This window comes from Octodon degus, unplaced genomic scaffold (assembly GCF_000260255.1).
Source record: "Octodon degus isolate 3935 unplaced genomic scaffold, OctDeg1.0 scaffold00037, whole genome shotgun sequence".
In the NCBI taxonomy this organism is placed as follows: Eukaryota; Metazoa; Chordata; class Mammalia; order Rodentia; family Octodontidae; genus Octodon; species Octodon degus.
In genome coordinates, this window is record NW_004524613.1 from 13227333 (window position 1) to 13247480 (window position 20148).

General features: G+C 44.2%; 1 protein-coding gene across 1 annotated transcript in view; it reads right to left on the reverse strand.

The window, feature by feature from the left end:
- Nucleotides 1-965: 965 nt before the first annotated feature.
- Ptprt (protein tyrosine phosphatase, receptor type T) overlaps nucleotides 966-20148 on the reverse strand; it is an 868923-nt gene continuing 849740 nt past the window's right edge. Inside the window, exons 29-32 of the mRNA XM_023714963.1 lie at nucleotides 9781-9906; nucleotides 8803-8966; nucleotides 5631-5766; nucleotides 966-4509 (exon numbers count right to left, since the gene is read on the reverse strand). Coding sequence (XP_023570731.1) covers nucleotides 4456-4509; nucleotides 5631-5766; nucleotides 8803-8966; nucleotides 9781-9906 — 480 coding nt within the window. The 3' untranslated portion in view covers nucleotides 966-4455. The remainder of the gene's footprint in view (nucleotides 4510-5630; nucleotides 5767-8802; nucleotides 8967-9780; nucleotides 9907-20148) is intronic.

Genomic DNA, 20148 nt, shown 5'->3' on the forward strand with positions numbered 1-20148 from the left:
CTGCATCCAGCTTCCTGTTTCCTTTGAGGGCTTTGTGGTATCATGCCTCATGATGCTAGCTCAGCAGTTCCTCCTCATTCTATTCTGCTAAAGGGTTCTTCCCAGTACTCAACTGGAAAAGACTGTAGTTGAACTTAACTTGGAAACAGTGAGGACAGAGTACTTCTATATCAAAGGATCTGCTTACAGGAGGGTGAGGTACTTTTGAACTTGAGTCTGGATTTGGCTTTAGGGGGGAAATGGTAGGCCAGTTATTATTTTACAGACTGTGATATTACTCTTTAGGGTCCACACACTTAGGCTAAGCAGATCAAAACTACATAGGATACATTTTTTAAAAGTATTTGTAGAGTCATGTTGAAATTAAGAAGTGGAATGCAAATATTGCATGAATTATTAAAATATGAGACTGTAAGGGAACTTTATACTTATCATTGGCTTTGCTGGGCTTACCAAAATCCAGAGTTACCCATTCCACTCTAGTCTTTGCTGTTATGAGTAACCCCAATGGGAAAATCTGAGACAGATAATGGAAAAAAATATTGTCTTTTGATCAGAGCAAAAGTTTAATTTCTGGTTTGCTCATTTAGTAGGCATGGAGCTGTGGGCAAGTGTTTCCCCTCGGAGCCCCTGTTTGCTCAGTCAAGTTATGATAGGGTAATCCCAAGTATTCTTCCTAAGACTGTTGGAAGAAACAAGCCCACATATTAGAGCACCCAGCTCAATGTCAGCTAGTTCTATTTGATGTTGATCTCTCATGGGCCATTGCTCAGGCCATGTGCACAGAGGAGGCCAACACTAAAGCAAGCTGGTGTCATCCCACAAAGGAAGGCTTTCTGTGGCTGTCTAGAGGCCCAGAGGTCCCTGGCTGGCCCAGGACCATGAGTTTCTTTGACCTGAATCTGAATCTGAATCTGAATCTGAATCTGAATCTGAATCTGAATCTGAATCTGAATTCTGAATTTATCTAGGCCATAAACACACATAAGGCGGGGACAATTTCTGGCTTCTTATTAATTCCTTGCATCGTTTCCAGATGGGGTTCCACAGGAAGATCTTTGCTAAGGGAGGGCACTCTTCAGTACCTCGTAAATGAATGCACTTCTGTTGTGGAGAGTGTTAATACTATTTTTCTATGCTCATAGAAGAGTGAGCCTACCTTGTTACTAATGAGAGGAGAGAACATATCTGGAGATGTATTTCATTTGAGAGATTTCATGGACAAGTTATTAAGTCTAAATACTGGGTACTGTTACTTGCCCTCATCCAAGCCCTGCCTTATAGCCTTCCTGTGGGAACTTAGACAAGTCAACTCTATCCTTAAACCTAAGTTCCTTTTGCATACACAAGGCTAAGACCAGCTTACTACCCTGACTTGTTTGGAGAGTGGTTGAATTGTGACAACATGAGGGAACAAGCTGGCCTTGCTGGGTTAAGCCACCATGGCCTGAATTTTTGTAAGTTTCCTTCTCCTTGAAGCCAACTTTAAATTTCCACCATTTTCCGTGATGGAGGCCCCTCTCATTTTTATCTGGCATCTATTTCACCCTTTCATGAGCAGAACAAATCCAAGCATCTGTGTTAAATAGCCCTGTATTAGCCTGTCTGCATGAGCCAAGATCTCAGGAAATAGGAGACGACAGGCTGATATACCATGCTGTGGACTCCTTGCGGCTGGGAAGGCCAATGGGGCAGTGGGCGGAGCCAGAGAAAGCCAGCAGGACCAGTAGAGTTGGGCTCCAGGGACCTGCTCAAATACATCTGGGAAGAGGCCCATCAAAGGGGAAGAGCAAGTTAGTCCCAGGGGTCTTTTGCCTGTCTTTGCTTTGAGACTTCCTTTTGAACTTCCCAAGTGACAGCCCTGCCTTGATCAAGTCTGGTGTCCCTGACATCTGGACAGCTCCAGAGCCTACACCAACAGAGGCGGCTTTCACGAGCTGCTTTCATGTTCCATCTCAGTGTGCTCGGAGGCCTGGCTTGCTGACCTTGCTCTGTGGTCAAGCAGAGATCCCGGGTCTCTTACAGGAACAACAGCTCATGATCCACTGTGTATTTTGTTCCAGCCACAAAATAATGAGCAAAAAGACAAACAGATACAATATTAAAAAAAAATAACACGCATAAAGGGATGTTTTCACAGTGTCTGATGAAAGGAGAAGAGGCAGCCCCACTGGCCTCTTCAGCACTGGGGTGAGCATGTCACCGTGAAGCTCTGCTGGCTTGCTGTTGACCACAGGACAACATCTGCACTCTCTGTGGGGCACTTGTCTTCCTGACCTAGCTTACTTCCTGCCATTCCCTCTGTCCTGCTACGCTCCTGCTGGCCTGACCTCCTATTGTCTGTCCTTCCTGATACCTCTTTGCCATTGCACATACTGACCCACTGGCTGGAATTTCCTTTCCTTCCTTTTTGTACCTGCTGAGACCCAGCTGGAATGAATGCTACTTCCTTTAGGGGGCCCTAGGCAGAGTGAGGCTCTCTTGTACATAGGTCCATGTAACACTCGCATCCCCTCTGCTATTGCATTGTGGTTCAATTTCTCCAGTACAACAGTGAGCCCGTAAGGACACAAACTATGCCTTATTGAATTTGGTGTTGTTCATACCCTGTTCAGGGTTAGACCAGCCTACAAGATGGCACTTCTTAGATCCCAGGACACCTCAGTCTGTCAGACACTATACCTAAGCACTGGCTAGAGACCAAGGTAGAGAGTGTCCCTGGCTGGCTCACTCATAGCCTGAGGGAGTAGAAGAATTGTTTCTCACTGAAAGAAGAAATTAGATGAAACTAGCTTTCCAGGGTAACAGGGAAAGTGTTACTAAAATATATCTGAAAATTTGGGCCTCCCAGAAGAACTGGAGAAAGAAAACTAAGTTTCCATCCACAAAGTTCTCTAGTCATAAATTCCTAGCCTTATTTCTCCTCTGTTAAATAATTGCTTGTATGAAGAAAGTATGAAGAAAACAGTTCAGAAAAAGTTCTGTCATCTTTGTCTGCCTTTTTGGAGCCTGGGATTCCATCATTTAGAAAGGTTCCTCCATTTCCACAAATGCAAAATGGAGATGAACAGAGCTCCCTGTTGCGGGTATTGAGACTACATGTGACATCACGTGGAAGGTGCCAAGCGTGGCGCCTGGCATAGCGGAGATACTTAGCAGATGCTGCTCCCTCTCCTAGACTCACTCGTATTTGGGCAAGACCCAGAGTTCCAGGCCTAATCCCTTTGAGCTATTTTAAACCAAAGCATGGCTAGATCCACAATGGCCTTTTGCAAGACAGAGGCTAGCTTTCTCTGGGAAGAAGCTCAATTTTGAGATCCAAATTGTGCTCAAAGCTAGTGCTATGTCCCAGAAACCAGGGACCATTTTTGGACTAGTTTGTCCCTCCCTTGCTCAATTGGCTGTACTCTCCCAGGTGGGACCCTTTCAAGGACATAACCAGATACTACAATAGGCTCAAAAGATTTGTCTCAGAACTACACATTCAAACTCTCACCTTACCTTTTTGACATAAGAGACTAAGATTTTACACCCTCAAAAGACAAATTTCTTTGCACATACACTTGGGAAAATAATCAACTCTTATTTTCTTCATCCCTTCCAGAGGAAGCTACCACCAAGGAGACATAAGGGTTACATTGTACAAGCCAGTGAGAGCCCCGCACTAGGCCGGTCCCTTTTACAAAGGAAAGGAAGAGCAACAACATTCCCCAGTCCCAGCCCCTCCCAGAGACCACAAAAAGGGAAAGAAAATCTTTTATGGAATTGCGCTGTGGGCAGAGCTGCTGGTCAGTGAATGACAGACAGTCAAAGTTTGGGCTGGGGAAGGGGTACAGAATGGTAGTGGGCCGAGCCCCATGCAGGTTAGGTGTGAGGTTGAAGAGGAGCCTCTGCTGTTGTCTAGGGTCCATTCTGAGGCTGCCCTGATCCAGATGAGCAGGTGTCTGGTTTCAGAGACCTCTGAAGGAGATTACAAGGGGCATCAGAGCAGTGACTTCCAAATCCCCATTCTTACAACTGCATGGAAGAGTAGAATTCATATTTTCAACACTCCCAAGAGAAGGAGGGAAAGCGGTGCTGGCTGGCCACTCACTCCCCAGCACCTGCATAGCTGGCGTGCCATGAGATTCACAAACTCAGGAAGAACAAAAGCAAGAACTCTGGAAACCACAAGTCCCGGGCTTTGTTTGTGGGTGCTCTTCTGTGTGGCCCCAAGGTTGTGGCTGGTCGAGTATGGAAGGGAACCTGGGCTTGTGAGTGAAGCATCTCCCACATCTACAGGAGGCCTCTCAGAAGGTGCAGAGCCCACCACGGAACACAGAACCACAAGTCTTCTTTTCAAGTTAGGCAGGGGGACCATCTCTGAGTCCCTGAGCCCAGTCACAGCTATTCAGAGAAAAAGACGTGTGGCCACAACAGCCTCTGAACTCTGGCATGTTTCTCCATCCCGTTGGGCTAAAAGGAGTTTAAATATTCCAGTGCCACCTCGTATACAAATTTATACTGTTCCTGGGAGGAGGAGAGGGACAAGAAAAGGGGAAAGGGATAAAAAAGAAAGGGAAGATAAATTAGATCAGAGATACAGATTTGGGAGAAAATTTTATCTACATTCATACTAAAAGGAAATAATCTGAATCTGGACATTCTTCAGTGTTCTGCTTGAGGTCAGTCTCTACCTGCGAGTTCCTGAATATCCTGTTGGGACAATTTTCTTTACTTTTAGGATTTAGTTCAAGAGTGCTTCTTAAATGATAACTTGCATACAAGAAACTCAGGAATATGCTAAAAATGCAGATTCTAGTTGAGTAAATCTGGGGAGGGACCCAAGAACCTACATTTTTAATGAACTCTCAGGTAATGAGGATGTTGCCTGTGGGCCCCCTTCTAGTAGGATCTCATTCTGAGTGTGACCACACTTTGAGTGGATTTAAGGACTTGTGTTCCAGTTCTTTATATAGAGTCTCTTTCCACCATTGCATAACGTCTCATCATCTTGGGCTCAGTCTTTCCACTTTCTTTATCTTTTTTTCTGTAGCATCCAAGTTCAATACTTTATACTATAAAATGAGCATAAATGAATTAGAATAGGTGTGGGCTAAACCAGGCATGGTGGCACAAGCTTGTAATCCCAGCCCTGAGGAGGCTGAGACAGGAAGATTACTTTAAGTCCAAGCTATGTAGTGAGACCCTATACCAAACAAACAAACAAACAAATAAATAATTTTTAAAAAGTAAAAAAAAGAATAGGTGTAGACTGAATTGAAACTATAATTCTTATTCTTCTAATCCAGAATTCCTTCCCTTAAGCCTGAATTTGGGACATTTTCCTAAGGAATGGGCAGAAGGTCAAATAAGACAGGTGTACTAGGATTAATATGTGGATTTCTCTGCAGGGGAGAAAGAGAGAAAGAGGGAGAGGGGGAGAGAGAGAGAGAGAGAGAGAGAGAGAGAGAGAGAGAGATGAATGGGGGGTCTTCAAGGAGGAGACATGGGCAGACAACAGTGCATGCAAAGGGCAGAGACTGTGGGTACTCAGAATTCAACTCTTGAAGGATTTTGCTAGTTGTCTTTTAGTCCAAGGAACTACAGTGAGGTCCTGGCTGCAGAAGAACAGTTCTTGGGACACTAACCAGGGTCTCCACCATGTTGGACTTGTTATTCCGCAGTGTTTTCACGATGTGGAACACGTCGATGATATTTTGCTGCTGGATCATCTCACACACGCTGCAGATGGCACAGAAGGTCCCACTGCGGCCTCCCCCGTTTCTAGACACAGAGAGAAGAGGTCAGCCATATTCCTGTCCTCCCCTCCCTGACACCTGGTGAGTTTACAGTGACACTGCAGTAGTGAGGAGTGACTGCCTTGGCAAGTGCAAGGGATGGCAGTGCTGAAAGCTTTAGCCTGAGCCATGAGTTTTGGCTTGAATCCCAGTTGGGCCATGGAGCTTCTTTGATCTTGGACAAGTTGCTTCCTCAGTCTGAGATCTAACTTCTTATTCATACGCTGAAGGCACTGGACTAGAGGACCTGTGAGAGTTTGATTAGCTTATGTTTCCTAGTTTCTATGAGGATGTTACAGTCACTCTTGGGACACCTACCCAAACTTTCATTACAGGATGGCTTTGGACTTGGGATACCCACAACTTTGTCTAAAAGCATACTATGGTTCTTGCTACATATCCCATGAAGATAATGGGAGGTTCTAGGTGATTTTCCTGCTTCCCCCCCCCACATCTTTTTCTAGGAAGAGGCCAGTACCAGACAGCCAGCTTCAGGCTGATGGGCTTGGGGGACTGTATTTGGAAATATCAGGTCTCTACATGTACACCTTCAAGTCAGATGTTACTAATCTTGAGGATATGAATAATGTTCTTGGCAATGCCATCTTTCTGTTAACTCCTCTTTCTGAGGCTCTATAAATCATCTTCCTAGAAATACCCATCAAACTCCTTATAGAAAGTTCCTTTAGGAATCTACCTGATTCCAAACTCCTGGGCATGTTTCCAAGAGAAGTTAATGATTTCCTGTAATGGGCTGTGTCTCAAGAACATCTGGACAGAAACTAAGGCACTCAGTCAATTTCTCAAAATTTTATCTATAGGAAACCCATCAAGCAGATGTTTTAAGTACAGATAGCTGTCCTCTCTTCACTGACTGGTGGCTCCATTTCAGTGGCTGTTATGGGGCCCAGGATCCCCAGAGATAGCCAGATTCCTGTTAGTGGCTAACACTCCTGTGATGCTCTACAGTTTAAAGCGCTAGTTTCCTTGGCTAAGGCAGGTATAGATGAAAAGGTACTGCTGCCAAAAAGATCAGGCTAAAAATCAGAGAGGAGGAAGAATTCCTGGAAAAAAAATCAGTATTTTCTGAAGCATCAACAACAGAGCCCAAGAGGACCACAGGAGAGGATGCAAAAGTCTCAGGGCCTGGTGGTCCTGGTGGTCTTGTGCTACTCCTGGGGCAATTTGAATGAGTGTGAGGGAACTGGAGAGAACAGATTGACTGAGAGGCAGCTACCACACTCTAGGATATGGGCAGAGTTAGTTTCTCATAGCTGATGTCACTCACCAGCCTTAGATACACAGAGCACACTACACACGACCTTCCTGGACTCCACTTGGAGAACTGTATCTTTTGGAAGGCTTTTGTTTCCATATTTCTGAATATGCATAGTGTATTTAACTTCCTTCAAGCTCTCTGGCTTCTCTGGCATGTATATGCACTGCCTACTTGAAAAAATTGAACAACTAGCTGCTTTTGAAAAGACTCAATTTTGACATCCATGAGATATTAGTAATGCCTTTATGAGCTCCAGAAATGACTTGAAAGGGGGAAGGATTTGGTTCAGATTACCTGTAGCATAACACTTTTTTTTGGGGGGGGGCATCTCAGTCACTTATCCCCAAGTCATTTGAATTCTAAGAAACAAAATGAGTAATTGAGAATCAGACATTCCACACAAAACTTATAAGGCTGCAGATTTGCTATGGGTCTGAGATCTTTGTAGAATCCTTCTCTCTGGTCCCTTTATACTCTTTTTTTTTTGTTTTAATCTTTTTAAAAAAATTTTATTTATTTATGTGTGTGTGTGTGTGTGTGTGTGTGGCCAGCTCAGCCCACCAGGGGGCGGGGCTGGCTGGCATGTGGTGCTGGGGGATCGAACCACAGTCCCTGTGCTTTGCTAAGCTTGTTCTAAGTAGGTGCGTTAGACCACTGAGCCATCTCACCAGCCCCCTTTATACTCTTAAGATAGATGCTGATAGTGGCTCTTTTAACTAATTTCCTTTATAGCATTTGCATAGTATAGCCGTGACACTGTCGATCTCCCTGTTGACAGACACATAGTTCATATTTTCTGCTTCTTATCAAAGCACTGCAGGATCTAAAGATGATCTAATTCCACATACCCAGTGGGAAGATGATAAAATTGAGGGTCACCAAATAAGTGATCTTCCTAATGCTGCACAGCTTGTCAACCACAGTCCTCTAAGGTTCTGACTTTCACTGAGCGTAATGACATTGGGGTCCATTTGCCTGTGCCGGGCTGATTCTAGGACAGAAGTAAAAGCTCCAGTTCCTAACAGTAATGGAGATATAAACACTAATTGTGAGGCACTATGGCCTTGTCACAGCCCTTCAGAGTAGTGTCTTGCTTTCATGCTTTCCATGTTCCCATGTGCCCACTACGTCCACAGCAGATGTCACAGAGGCTGTCTTTAGTTCACTCAGAGGCAATGTCAGTCCGTGCATGGTACATTATCTTAGAGTCCAGTGACCACAAATCACAGCTCCTCTATCAACTTGCTGATCCTTGACCCTGTTCAAGCTTTAGTTACCTCTCTACGAAATGATAATATCTACCTGGCAGATGGAATGAGATGGTTCGTTTAAAATATTGGGCTTCCATTAAGCTAACTTAATGTCTTTTTCAGGAACTAATATAGGCAGTTCAGGCCAGAGGGTCCTACCATGTTCTGAGCTTGTTTGTAAGTAGCAGGATACCTCACATTTCCTCTTGGAGAGTGGGGCATATCTCCAGTTTTGAAGCACTGGGGGCGATGGTCTGTTTCCATCATGTTTCACATCAATAGTAGTATACCATATAAAAATTTATCATGGCTAGAGACCTCAGCCTATTAAAGAACTGGAATTCCTTTGAATGCATTTAACATTGGCCTTTATAGGCTTTAAGATGTAGTATAGACAAACATGCCTAGGACTGGTGTGTATGGTCCATAGCATCCTTATATACACTCTTTCACCCATTATCTGTTGTGTTGGAGACATTCCCATAATACTCACAGGCAGTGGACTACAGTGCGCCCCTCCCTCCCATCATACTGCTCTTGCCACTTCTCCAGCCTCCGGACCACTTTGAGCAGAGAGCGCTTGGAGGGAGGCGTGTCCCGGTAGGCAGGCCAGCCGATGTACTGGAGGTGCTGCACTATACGATATCCATCCTGGGGCTGAGAACAGAGGGCTTGTTAAGATTACTGTGCAAGGTTGCAGGTCATCCAGATACCCTCAGGGTTGCAGCCTACTGCAAGACAGACTAGGTGGACTCTAAGTCCTGTTGTCATGGGAATGCCACAGACCATCCTGTTACCTAACATTACACCTTGGTGTACACTGATTCTCTTCTTTCTACCTGGAAAACTCCTCCTTAGTCATCAAAGCCCATTTTTAGTATCCTTTTATTTAGGGACACTATCCCTGACTCTAGTGGGCCAAATTCTAGCTCTCTGTGGTTCATATGTCAAAATACATCTCACCTTCCCATTAGGTCATAAACTCTAAGAGGAAGAACTGAACTCCACTCACCCTGGGCTCCCATTAGAGATCAATAGTGGCCATCATTTCATAGATTACTGCTTTGTTTCCTTGAGTCCAACATTCCTCCATTCCTCCCATGAATATATATTCTCATTAAATCAATTCATTATTTCACTTTTTGATATGGCAGGACCCAGCCCCAACCTTACAGGATCAGCCACAGGTTGTATCAACTCATGTCAAAATGGTTTGGCAGAGCTAATGTCTTGGGAAGTGTGGTCTACATGGCAGCAAGTGTGTCATGAAATAGGCAGATGGCAAGCTGGATATCGCTCTCTGCATCTCTCGGTATCAGAGCATTGCCGGGTCTGGAGCCGGAATCTGCAAAGGCTTCACTTCCCCAAGGAAGAGATTACTAGGAGAGTGCAATACAGACTTGGCTGGCTTGGTGGGCTCCTCTCCCAGGAGCTTCCATCTGCTTCACAAAGGAGGCAGCAGACTTCTTACCCGAGCCATGTTGCAGATGCGGAATATTCTGTGGATGATGTCCTCGTCGATGTCTGCTGAGACGAACTCCACCTGGATGGGCCCGTAGCACCCAGATGTCTTCTCAGGCCAGTACTGCATGCAGAGCTGGGGCAAGAAAGGGAGCCAAAGGCAAAGCAGGGGAGAGGGGAGTACATCAGCATCATGTATCACCACTGCTTCCTTACTGCTGACGGGCACATTGGCCAGAAACAACAGCCCTCTGGGGAAGCAGATGCCCACTTTCTTTGTTGTTGAAATGCCAAGGCTCTGAACCCAGAAACTATTCTTAAATATCATTATTTTGCTGATCTCAAACTACTTGTTATCCTTGGGAGACTTTAGTTTCCTCGTCTATAAAATGGAGAGAATAGTATCGATCTTCAAATGGTGCCACCTGGATTAGATACAATGCTCTGAGGGAAGGACTTGTGTTATCTCTTTTTTCTTTTTCTATCATGGAAATCATGGCAGCCTTTTTTCCCACTCCAGGAGTCATATACAGTGTTTGTTCATCACCAGATCATGAGTTACTAAAAAAATATAAGCTTTGGCTTCTGGTAGTCTTGGGTTCCAATCCAGGCTCTTGCTTACTAGTGGTATGACTCAGACCTTAGCTTTCTTCCATGTGGACGGGGGACAATTGTGCTTCCCTTGCACTGCTTCTTTGAGAACAGTCCCCCGGGATTAAGAGATCATGCTGATGATCTTTCCAAATTTTTGTGGAATTGGGAATTAGAACTTGCCACTGAGAGGAACGGATGATGGTTTCCCCCTTCATTATAAGACAGAGGCAATGTCACCCTAACCTCTAGGAGACAGCATCCAAGGTCCTGGATGTTTTTATTGTTGTAGTATTTTTGAGACAAGGTCTTGCGATGAAGTTCAGGCTGGCCTTGAACTCACTATGTAGCCTAGGTTGGCCTTGAACTCATGGTGATCTTCCTGTCTCAGCCTCCCAAGTGCTGGGATTATAGGAGTGTGCCATCACACTCAGTTTGTCTTGATCATCACACTTAGGTGTTGTTGTGAACAGTGAGTGAGTAAAGATCAGGATGTTGCTAAATAACCCACAGTGCACAGGAGAGCTCCCTCCTGGGTGGTGTTACCTGGCCCAAATACCAGTGGTGTAGATGGACATGCAGGAGGTCCCAGCCTTGAATAGCAAGAAAGGGAAACTCATAAGCTCCCAATTAAATGTGGAAACTCAGGATTTAGGTTAGGCACAAGCTAAATTCATACACCTTGTTGGCAGCATTCAGTATGCTGTGTTCTGATGATCACAATAAGGGAATTTTTATAAATACAGTTTCATTGGAGGACAGCCATACTCATTCTCATGATCTACGATTGCCTTATGCTACAACCACAGAACTGAATATTTTGAACAGAGATCATGTGGCCTGGAAAACCTGCAGTATTTCCTATCTGGCCCTTAACAGCAAAAGTTCAGCAACTCCTGTCATGTAGGGCTATTCTAAAGACAAAGAAGATAATTAATGAAAAGAAAGCCTTCATCACAATACCAGGTATGGACTAAGTTCTTATTTGAGAGTATAATTAACTATACTACATACATAACTTAATTATTATATAATCACTGCTATTATATCATTACTATGATATGCATGTTCTTTGAGTTATAATAGGGTTACATCCCCATAAACCCATCATTAGTTGAAAATGTGATAAATCAAAAATGCATTTTATACCCCCAATCCATTAGACATCATAGCTTAGCAAGCCAGTACAGTATTGCACACAATAGCGTATTTATTGTTTCCCTTCCTGAGACTAACTGGGAGCTTCAGCTTGCAGCTGCTCCCCAGAATCATCTTCCTGCCAGCCCAGGAAGAGATCCAAAGTCAAGATTTGAAAAAAAAAAAAAAAAAAGCAAAGTCAAGATTTGAAGTCGTAAATGCATAGCATTTTCACAGCACTGTAAAGAAACAAAAATCTCAGGTTAAGCTGTTATAAGTTGGGGACCACCTGTATTTAAATTTTAAGGATTTTTTTTTCTCTGCATCCCTCATAAGTAGCAAACATGTGTGAGGTTCAGCTTCAGGAACTAAGGGTGCCTTGCTTTCCTGGCGTCTCCACCAGGGGTTAATCGAGCGTATTGAGAAAGGAGATGTGAGTGTGAGGGTGTATGTGTGTGGGGGGGTGGTCAGGAAGGCCAGTCACAGCGGCTTCTGCAGATGGACAACCATCCACTGCTGAGCTGTGCAGTAATGACAAATCCACAATTTGAACTTCATTTCTCTTTGCCACTGGCTCTTCTGCCTTGCAACCTTTGCAGTAATAAGGGACTGGTGCAGATAAGTCTCTGGCTCGCCAGAGAAATGGGAATTAATCAGAGCTGTCCTTAAAAAAAATAATTGCGTTTATCAGCTGCATTGAATTTAGCCTTGTAAGAGTCTGGCTGTGAGCCTGGCATGAGGTGCAGGATCCGAGGTATCGGGGAAAGTCTGTTACCCCCAATATTTTCAGTATGGAGAGAATGTGGAATGACTTGTCTCTTTTAATAAGATTTCCAGACCAATTTCTCCAGTTAATAGATTCTATCATACCTCGAACAAGCCTCCCATAGTTTGGGACACTTCTCTGCCTTTGATTTTCCAGGTCACTCTCCTATAATGCCTAGAGGGCTGGAAAAGGTTGGAGGTCCCTCTAATCCTAAATTGGAGTCATCCTTTCACTTGGGTTCCCTAATTTGTGAGATGATCGTGGGTGACATTCAGCTTGCTGAAGTGTGGGTAGATGTGGGTTTGCACTGTCCGGGATCATCAGGGTCTTCCTGCAGCCCAGGATTTTCCATCGAGAGGGAAGAAACAGGGGAGGCCAAGTGTTCTGTTTCTAGTGACCCTTGGAAATGATTCTCATTAACAAGAAATGTTCTTTATAGTTGAGCTCAAGACTGTCCTGGCGTCCAAGTGTTCAGATGTATCTGAGTGGGGACTATTTTTCTGGTCTATGTAGCCCAGAAAAAGGTGGGAAAACGTACCGAACTCCCTGCTTGAAATGCTGTGTTTAAATTGCATCTTTGTTGTTTTATAGCAGAATGTCCAGGTTGGGGCTTTTAGCTTCACCTGTTTGTGTGTGGCTGTGAATTTTAAGGTCTCATAACACAGGCATTTGTATCTAGTGAGAACTCAGTGTATTTGGTTATAATTACTAGGCAGCACAAGGAAGAGTTACACAAAACATGATAGATAAAGGGAAGGGTGTTTTTCCCTTCTTCCACTTTACAGTCCTTATGAAAATTTCTCAGTAAGGACTGCCCTTATGTGAAAAATTCTAACTAGCCAGCTTGGGATGTCTGTCTATCCCAGGCAGCCTCTGGGATATAGGACATTGTTCTGCATGCCTAAGGAGAGAGACCTATAGGTTATTTTCAAAAAAATAAAAGAGGATGGCTGGGAGTGTTGTGGAACCAGTGAAAATTAGATGACTCACTGTTATGCAATCTCTCTCACAACCTTCTAACTATTCCATAAACTTCTAATAGTATATATGGTGCTCAGTGACCATGGATGATTTGTTGAATCCAGCAAGAAACTATGCGTTACTCTATGAGTGACATAGAAATGGGAAAGATCACACAGATGATGTGAACACAGAGGAACCAGACTCTGGGCAGGTAAGTAAATAGGAGCTTATAGATCTCTTAGAAAGGGGAAGCTTTGTTTTCCTTAAGGCTCTGAAAGGCCAGCTTGGTTCTCTAAGACCATGAGGATCCAGCCGACCTTGAGACCACACTTACATTCAACATAACCTTGGTATTTACTTCCTTAGACGGAAAACTTAAAGCTGGCTATCTCCAATAATAGATTTAAATTCTTTAGCTTAGAGTCTAGACCAAGTGTCTTGTTCAACCTCATCTCCTAGTGCTTTCTCCTAGCCTGCCTTCTCAATGATTTGGGGAGGGCAGTGTTGCCTCAGAAGGGGGCTTCCCACTGTTGAGGCACACAGGTAGTAGGGCTGACTGCTGGCAGAGAGCCGGCCCAGTTACTGTGATGATTTAGAAATGGCTCCATTTCCTCCAGAAAAGCAGAAGACCTTTGCTATTTATTGTCAGAATGAGTTAAACCAAGCAAAGTTGAGAAGCTGCCCTGGAACAGCTGCCATCCATTATTCCACCGAGTGATCTCCATCACTGTTTGGGCCATGAAAACATGTCCTTCGGGGGTGCAAGTTCACGGGTGAGATATGACAGATGCGGAGGGAGTCTCCCCGTTAAACATCTTTTACTCGCTGATGGAATCAGAAAGCTTGTTAGTTGCTGAAATAAACACGCTCTGATGAGTTGAATAAAAACTAGCAGATGGGCCTGCTTTTGGGAAAAGCCCCATAATTTAAACATATATTTCAGGATACCTTAGTTATGTGTTTTGTTAATTAAAAATACTTGATAGAATGGAAAGGTCAAGTAATATCATAGCTTCAGGTATGGAAGACTATCTGGACCTCTGTGGTTCATAGAAGGGAAAATCAATCCAGGCTACCTAAAGGTGAAGTCCATTAGTAGTGTAAGGAGAGAAATTTAAAAGGGCCGCCTGAATTGGTTTTAAAATTTGGATAAATGATTATAAAATTTCTTCAAACAGATGCTATAAAAAGGTAGAACTGCCTTTGACACTGTGGCCAGTTTAGAAAGAAATTGTAGGGAAACGGTGACAGGAAGCTAAAGACAGAGAAAGACACAAGGATGAAAATCGGAGCCCATTTGCATACAACTCCTTGTACACTCAACAGCCCCATATGTGCTAATGCAACGTCCAAGTGGTGGGTAAACTCACACTTCTAACAACTGAACTGAGCTTGTTTCTGGGAAGGAAAGGTAGGTGTTTAGGGCAATACCTACAGCAGTGTGGAGGGTAGAAGCAGAGCCAAGTTCAGGCTATAGAAAGAAGTACTAGGGAGACAGCTGAGGCTCGTAGTTGGGAAGATAGGTAGGGAGAGCTAAGAGAGAAGTGGGGGAGAAGGGGGACCAGAACAAGGAAGGAAATGGTTTGGGCAATGGGACAGGGAGAAAGTGTGCAGCTTCGGGCCAGCGGAGGAAGCAAGATAGCACTTAAGAATTGTGGATGTGTGGTGTTCAACCTTCTGTCACAACACTGTCAGGGTGCAGACTTCATGATGTCCCCATTCACATCTTAGCTGGAGCTTTGGAGTGAAAGCAGGGATAGGGCTCCCTTCAGAGTCCTAGAAATCTTCAGGTGGATATTGGGTTTTGCCACAGGATGAAGAGTAAACAACAGAGCCAATTTTGTTTAAATTTCTGGAGCTGGAGGAAACTCGGCTGACATCTGGGTCCTATTATTCTAACAGAGGATAACATTAAAGCCTAGAGAAGTTAAGAAACTAGTTCAAGGCAACACAGCCTGTAAGTGCAAGGATAGAACTTGAATTCATGTCTCTTGATGCCAGGCTTCCTATTCGATTTCTGCCAATATTCCAGTAAATGTAGGGAGAGACAAAGTCCCTTGCAAGGTCAGGCTGGCTCTGACAGAGTTGGGCAATTCTGCATGTTTTGCTAAGATGTTAGTTGAGTCAAGATGAAAACAGAGCTATGGGTGCTTGCCATGGACCCTGCAGGCACAACTGCGTAACCCCAGAGAGCCTGTATTTCTCAGGTGCCTTCACGGCCTCACATCTACAAAGTGTCTTTCATCATGTAAAATGACATATTCACGTACGACTGATACGTGAGCTTCAGTAGATTAAGAAAGGCCTAGCAGAATAGTTAAGTATGCTCCCTTCTCTGCTTTCTGGCTGTCAGGAGGCCAGCAGCTTTCATCTGCCATATGCTTCTATCACGACATCTGCCTTGGAGCCAGCCAGCTATAGACTGACTCTCCCAAAACTGTGAGCCAAATCAAACTTCTGATCCTTTAAGTTGGGGGTGTTGGGTGTTTTGTCCAAGTGATATGAAAGCTAATGAATAGGTTTCAGTGATTGGAACACAGATGTCCTTGGGGGGGAGCCATGATTCTGTCCACCAGACAGCCTACCCCAGGGCTGGCGTGAAAGAGCTCCTGAGCTGCCTACATGGTCTGCTGTGACATCACAGCAGCAAGGCCTTTTTCCTTTCTGGAGTCTCCTCTTCCATGTTCTCTGGTTTATCACAGAGTCTACAGGATGGAAGAGATCTTATAAATTGGATGCATTTGAAATTGTCTTTCTGTAGGTCTGAGGAAACAGTCTTTTGTTGGAGGCTGTGGTTCTAGAACATTGCTTTAGTACTTTGACATAGAGGCTTTGGAATTCTAAAGAGCTGGAAAAATCTCTAGGGTCGCAGGCAGGAATCTGAGTACTTTGTCATGAGTCTTCATTGATCATAATTGTCTTTGAAGGGCAGACACTGTGGAAAATAGACTATTTGGGGCTGGTATGACTGAATAACTGCAGTCATGTATGATTCTGAGCAGAGGTAGAACAGTGATGTAAGAATATAAAACACCCTGAAAGCGTACGTCCTTCCTTGTTCTTATTTTGCTGCAACCAAGGGGGATCCTGCCCACCCTGAGTGTGACTCTTTACAGCCCGCAGTCATGGAATGTGGTCCTCTTTGGGCAATCTAGCAGTGCACAGGTTCATTGCAGGCAGATGGTTCATGGATCCATGTGGCTGGGCTGGCCCATTCCCTGGGCTGCCTTGGCAGGAGCATTCTGGCAGGCAAATGCTGATGCCACTTCAAAGAACCACCCCTCCAGGTGCTGAGGGCGGCTTTTCCGATGCCCATGCTGTGTCATTGTTTATTTACCCAAGGCGCTCAGCTGCTGCGGTGATGATATTTATATCAATAAGTGCTCTATTCATCTGCTGATTTTAAGGGATGCTTGCCAGCTGCATATGGCAGCCAACTTCGAGGCGCTACTGAACCTGATGTTTTGCATTTAGGGACTCAATTCTCAAAGTCTGTACCAACATCTGGGGATGAAAGATCACTCATTCACCTATCCTGAAAAGAGCACATATAGCCAAAGACCTTGACCTTTTTATTAAACAGTAATGTGGTTACTTTCTAACTTACATAGTTTCTTTGAAACTCCTGTTCTGGGTCTGAGCTCTGGTTTGGTAAAAGGGATACTGGAAAAAGAACAAATGGGCTTTCATAGGTCCTATTAACTTTTAAGATATGGAGCTGAGTTTATGTTTGTCAAGTAAGAAAACAGGTGGCAATGGTTTCTGATTCTGAAACTCTGCGGGGAATATTCTAGAACTCTGCTTTATGGGAATTCATTACTTTCAAAGGTATCATAGTTTCCCTCTTTTCACTGTTTAGGCTCCAAAACCTTGAGTTATCCTTGATTCCTCTTTATCTCTCACATTCCACATTTTGTCCTCTGTACCTTCAGGATATATATGGAGCCCGTGCCTTTCCTGCCATACTGCTCTGGGCCATTGTCGCCTGATAATTACAGTAGCCTCTTCTCTGTTCTGTGTCTGCCATGAGTTCCTGCTCTTCTCTTCTCCTGAACAACATCTTCTCAACACAAAAACCAGAGGAATGCTTTTAAAAGATGTTACCTTATGGCACTCTCTGCTTACAGTCTGTCAAATGGCTCTTCTTTCTCAGAGTAAAACCTCACATTTTTCCTATGACGTTGAACATCCTCCATGACCTGCCTTGTCTTTGATGGTGCTGTCTGCTATTCTTCCCACCTTCACTCTCTTGTGTGCCTGTGACCTTAGTGCTATTCCTCAAGGTCACCAGGTGCTTACACATGTGTGCCTACTGTTGGCTTGGGTACAGGTTGTTCTTCTGCCTGCGACATTCTTTGTGAGAGAGTGACACAGTTTATTTTCTCACATCTTCACCTTTGTGTTTCTTGACCACCCTATGAGTCAGCCCCCCCCAAAAAAATCCTTCTTGACCACTCTATTACAACTGCCTCCTGAGTTCCAAGCTAGCCTTCTGATCTTCATTATGCTGTCCTCTGATTTATCTTTTTTCATGCTGTTGTACCTGCCTAATATACAATTAAATACCTTGTAAGGTGTTGTTTATTGTTCATCATCCCACTTTGAAATAGAAAGTGCACTTAAGATGGGACCTTTTATGTTTCGCTTTGTCTGTGTTGTTCCCTGATGCATTCTACACAACTAAGAGAGCAGCCAACAAATAGCTGCCGCAGATGCTCAACAAAGGTGTCATGTGAATGAGAAGAATCTCTCTGGATGGCTCACACCGGCACACCTGGAGTTGGACTCCCTTTTGTCCACTCCTGTTCCACTCCTCTCCTGCCTCCTGCACCTTCCTGCCTTTCCATTTTGGCCAGGTGTTCCCTGGACACATGATTGCTCAGATGAGATGCCCACCTCTTTTTTCCATCACTTACCTCACACCTGCACCTGTTCTCTAAATCTTATGGATGTCAACACCGGAGACATTTTCACATTAAACCCCTATTCTCCCACCTCCAGGCCACATCCTCAGCTCAGATCTCCCTTTATTTTCAGCGTATGTGCTACATTTTCCACCCCAATTTCTGCTTCCCAAGTTTGTGCTCTGGCATTCCCTTTTCCTTGTCCTGGACTTGGTTTTCTATCAGGAACTCTGGCTGTGTTGCTCCACACTTACACCTCCCCAAATCTCTCCCTAGGAGACATCTAGGACTTTGTAACTGTCTTCCTAGACACTCTGGGATCCCACAAAGGAACCAAGGGTGACTGAGCTTCCATGGCCTCTAGGAGGAGGTGAAAGGCCAAGGTAGTTAGAACCCCAGACCCCTAGGTCCTACTTCAAAATGACCAGCTTTTGGTCATAGCTCTTCATACCCTGACTATGCATGAATGCTTTTATTCTTAGGAAGGATCCTGTGGCTTAAAATGTAAAAGTCTAGCTTCTGAGCCCTGAACAGGGAGCTATGGAAGCTGGCCTCCTCAGCCACAACATACTCTTTTTGAACAGATCCCAAGCCCCAGCCATGCTGAAACAGAAGCTGAACTGCAAACAAACTTACATCTATCCATCCTGTTGAATTTGCCCCTGCTTTCACTTCTGCTGGAAATTTTTGTTTCAGCATTCAGAACTGAACTAAGGGCCCTCAAGATTTGTATCTGTATATTCAAAATAGTTAGGATAGATATACAGCCACATTCTCTTAATTCAATGAATAGAGAGATTTGTTCGTATAGTGTTTGTGGACAGGATATCATGTCTGCATCTTGCACAATGAATAACCACTAAGACAATAATATGCAATGTATTAATTATTGAAACTGTGGTAGTAATCTGTTTTGAAACTGTCTCATTGCTATTTGTTTCTCAATAAAATTATTTAAAAAATGAACTATAGCCCATTTTTTCCCTAATTTTTAAAATTTTGATACAGCATCTCAGTAAGTTGCTAAATTACTGAGGTTGGGCTTGAACATACAATCTTTATGTCTCAGCTTCCAAGTGCTGGAATTACAGGCAGGTGGCAGTGCACCTGGCTCTGGAATTCTCCCAGCTAATTCATCCCCCATTACTTGAAACAATCCACTTTATTCAAGGTCAAAATCACCTTCTTGAGACCCAGTCCTAGCCCAGGTCCGCTGGAATTCATCCTGTGATTTCAGAGGACAGGAACTCAGCACATCCGACATCTGGAAGGTTGGGGGTCTCAATACTGGATGGCACCCAAAGGTGCACTGTTCTCTGTACCACCAGTGTGCGTCTTCCCCGCCTCAGGCCGGGAAAGATGGAGGCTGGTACATTCTTGGTTGAGACGCTTTGGGCTGCTAAGAAAAATTTGCTCAGAAGAGCAAAATGTGCCCTCACTGTTGAGGTGAAGCTTCTCGAGGGAACCTGACAAAGTGTCTTCTGACTACAAAGGAACAAAACGAATCTGACTACTTTCTGTTCGGTAATACCCAAGCATATCATAATCCTGTAGTCTGATGTTAACTGTGAGAACGCTAATAAAGTTTAAACACATTTTGTATGGTAAAAAAAAAAAAAAAAAAAAAATCACCTTCTTTTTGAAGTGTACTCTCACTCTCTGGGCCGAATGCATCGTTCCTTGCTCCTTGTGAGCTTAGCTGCTGACCTCTATTATGGCACAGCCACAGGATGGAGGGACAACTTGCTCATCCATCTCTATGGCAAGGCTGAGTTTCTAAAGGCTGAAACTAGATAGCTCAGATCCTGTTGAAAATATTGCTCATTGCCACCAAGGCTCTGCATAAGGCCCTACGGGAGTGAACCGAGGTGCTTTGAATTGTCTTCAAGGCAGTGAGAGGACAGGAAATTTTCACTTCTTTCACTCAAGAAAGGGCCAGTCTCCAAAAAAGCTATCTTTAGACATGTGTGTGTCCCGTGTCCCAAGTGTGAAGATGGGTTGTAAGTTCATGATGTTT